Here is a 3,109-nt window from a genome sequence, read left to right as displayed (position 1 = left end):
TATTAAATAAGTTATTTTATGTAAAATGCAAGAATCCCCACGAGTTATCAACACTTGTCTTGTAGGATGATCTCACAAAATCCATTTTTGTTTAAAAACTGAAATATTATTATTTTTTCTAGTCTGGTAAAGTGATGGCAGATAACAGTGTTGGTCGTTTCCTGATGGATCTTGTGAACAAAGTGCCCAAGATCACAGCAGAAGACTTTGAGAGCATGCTGAACTCCAACATTAACGTACGTGACATTCTGTATAATTTGATACACTACATGTTTTACATGCTTTCAGGGTTCCCACAGTCATGAAAAACATGGAAATATCAGTTTTGTTTGGAACATCATGAAAGTTTTTTTTTTTTTTTTTTACAATGAAAGTGAGGTAGCTGAATAGAAGTTTTCTCTTCTACAATACTTCAGTGGCTAGTTATTGCTCCTATGTTAAATAAAACATGTTAGCCATAGTGATGTGAGTGAATTGACCTCTTTTCAATGAATCGGTCAAACTAGTTTTATGTACTACTAAAATTCTTTAATGGTACCTTAAAGAATCAAATTCCTGAGTCAAAATGATTTATAAAAAAATCTTTATCCAAGAAATCACAAAAAGCTGTGAAAGATAAAACTGGAAACCCTGTAATGTCTCTCAGACTGAATCATAGCTGTGTTCTGGTGTTTATGGAGTGCTCATACTCTTCTGTTTCTTTGCAGGATCTGTTGATGGTGACCTACCTGGCAAATCTCACTCAAGCTCAGATCGCGCTTAATGAGAAGCTAGTTGTTCTGTGAAAAGAAATGAAAAGAAATAAAAATGTTTGTCATTCCAACAATCTGTGCGATTTGTTTGATTTTAAACATTGTGCTTAGATATTTGAGATTGTGAGAACATTCCTTTAAACAGAAAATAAAAGGTATTTGAAAGTTATGATTATATATATGATGTTTTGACCAGAAGTATTAGCAGACACCAGACACAAACACAAACGGTGACAGGTGGTCAGGAGGACTAATGGAGCGCGCGACGAGAAGACACGTGACTCGTCCTTTTATGACGTCATCGGGAAGACCGCAGATGGAAAGATGGCTGCGTTTCGCTGTCGGCGAGACCCGTGCGGCTTTATCTGTCTCATTTTAACTTATTTCAGCGTCTTTTACGCCGACTATGTTGTGATTCAGTATGTCCTGCTCCCCGCGTATTCTGGAAGGTGAGTACCGTGTGAACGAAGCTTTAAAGAGCCAGCGTTTGGTTCACGTAACGGCGCCCGTGATCTCATGAGATCATCGCTTTCTAACGGTTCCTTTTTAGAATCACCCATAGCAACAGCCGTTCAAAAGCAGACTGCGTGCTGAATGTTATCAGCGTTCAGATGTGTTTTCCCGCGAACTGTGCGTTTAAACTGTTTGCAACTAGTACCAGCGTCGTTGTCACTGCGGTAGAACAGCATTCAACGTGTGTTTCCTACACTTTCAGTCTGTTACACTATGTGGTGTAAGGTTTCAGGGTATCACATCAAATTAACAAGCTTTCATACCTTATACTGTAATATATTATTATATACCGCGCTCTCTCTCTTTTAATTTTTTTTTTAGTTTAATAATTTTTTGGACGTGTACTGTGGTATTGTTAGAAGTACTTAGAAGTAAAATAGAGTGTATAGAAGTGTATAGAGTTTATGTCATTCCGTTCTCCATGAAACCGTAGCATGCCTCACAACTTTATTTGGACATTAACTTTTAAAATAGCAACCTCTTATAATTTATCAGGCTATCACTAGAAAGAGTTTTTAAAAATAAACGCTTGTGCTTTTATATATTTGTTATTATAACCAGTATGGCAACACTATCACACATAATGTAAAGAAATTGTTTGGGGTTTATTGGTCATTTTCCTTAATTTCAGTCCTGTTAAAGGGGTCATATGATGCGATTTCAATTTTTCCTTTCTCTTTGGAGTGTTACAAGCTCTTGGTGCTGTAGCGTCTCGACCAATCTGACACGACGAAGCGGAGTCCAACCTGGGGTCGTCACATGTGGTTGCCGCAGGCATCACAAATATGGTAAGGGACGTAACATTTCCGTCACACGCTTGAGGAATTCGGCCAATCATAACGTACTGGATAGCTGGCCAATCAAAGCACACCTCGCTTTTTCAGACCGATGAGCTTTGTAAAAATCGACACATTTCAGAAAGGCGGGGCATATAGGAGAAACAGTAATGTACAGTATGTGGAAAATAATGTTGTTGTTTTTTTACCTTAAACCGCATAAACATTTCATTACACCAAATACACAAAATAATGTTCTTTTAGCAACATCATATGACCCCTTTAAGTAGCTGGCAACAAATTACTACTGCATTGAATACATGTGATATGCAAAATATAATGTTTATCTATTTTCTCTGTTTGCGTTTAGTGTATGGTGCAGTCTCCATGGAGCTGTGTTTAATATTATTTTATTACTGTTGCTGGCGTGCCATTCAAAAGCAGTGTTCTCTGATCCTGGTGAGTGCTCTTATTTCATGGAACAATCTCGTTTTCTCTGGGTTTCATATATTGTAGACTGATTGTGTTTTAACCCTATGAAGTCTAATGTATCATATTTGATACATGAATTTTCAAATCCTCTAAATTCAGCATGATCAAAACTTGGCTAAAAATTGTTGTACACAATCTACTACATGCCTTCTGTCCTCTGCTTGATAGCTTATACTTTTTTGGAAGTAAAGGGCTTTTTAGTAATTGTCCACCTTCACACGTCTTTTTGTTGCAAAATACTTAATGATTTTTATTAAGTTAAAGTAAGAATACTTTTATGTTGTAAGTATTTTAAGATGAAATCATGTTAAAATGCAAGTATTAAATATCATACAACAGGCTTTTGAGGAATGTTGTATTGCTTTGCATTATATGTTTTGCCACCCACAATAAAAACTACAGAGCTTTGGTCATAAAACAAAACATTTAAATTTCATCATACTAAGATTATTGGGAGATATAAAGTGACAACTCATGATTATATGCATTTTATGTCAGTTTATAACAGACTGTTATAAAGATCTAATTGATTTAAGGTATCATAATTGCATCTTACTTTTTGGCTATAAATAACAT

General features: G+C 35.9%; 2 protein-coding genes across 2 annotated transcripts in view; both read left to right on the top strand.

Moving 5' to 3' along the window:
• The window catches only part of eif3f (eukaryotic translation initiation factor 3, subunit F), a 5,126-nt gene extending 4,300 nt beyond the window's left edge, over positions 1 to 826 (top strand). Inside the window, exons 7-8 of the mRNA XM_016250711.1 lie at positions 123 to 236; positions 708 to 826. Of these exons, the coding sequence (XP_016106197.1) occupies positions 123 to 236; positions 708 to 785 (192 nt within the window). The 3' untranslated portion in view covers positions 786 to 826. The remainder of the gene's footprint in view (positions 1 to 122; positions 237 to 707) is intronic.
• A 196-nt stretch (positions 827 to 1,022) lies between these two features.
• The window catches only part of pip4p1b (phosphatidylinositol-4,5-bisphosphate 4-phosphatase 1b), a 10,253-nt gene continuing 8,166 nt past the window's right edge, over positions 1,023 to 3,109 (top strand). Inside the window, exons 1-2 of the mRNA XM_016250305.1 lie at positions 1,023 to 1,201; positions 2,412 to 2,500. Coding sequence (XP_016105791.1) covers positions 1,077 to 1,201; positions 2,412 to 2,500 — 214 coding nt within the window. The 5' untranslated portion in view covers positions 1,023 to 1,076. The remainder of the gene's footprint in view (positions 1,202 to 2,411; positions 2,501 to 3,109) is intronic.

Source organism: Sinocyclocheilus grahami, unplaced genomic scaffold (genome assembly GCF_001515645.1).
Source record: "Sinocyclocheilus grahami isolate Dianchi unplaced genomic scaffold, SAMN03320097.WGS_v1.1 scaffold25.1, whole genome shotgun sequence".
Taxonomy (NCBI): domain Eukaryota; kingdom Metazoa; phylum Chordata; class Actinopteri; order Cypriniformes; family Cyprinidae; genus Sinocyclocheilus; species Sinocyclocheilus grahami.
The sequence above is the reverse complement of the archived record's forward strand: the minus strand, read 5'-3'. Positions and strand labels throughout refer to the sequence as shown.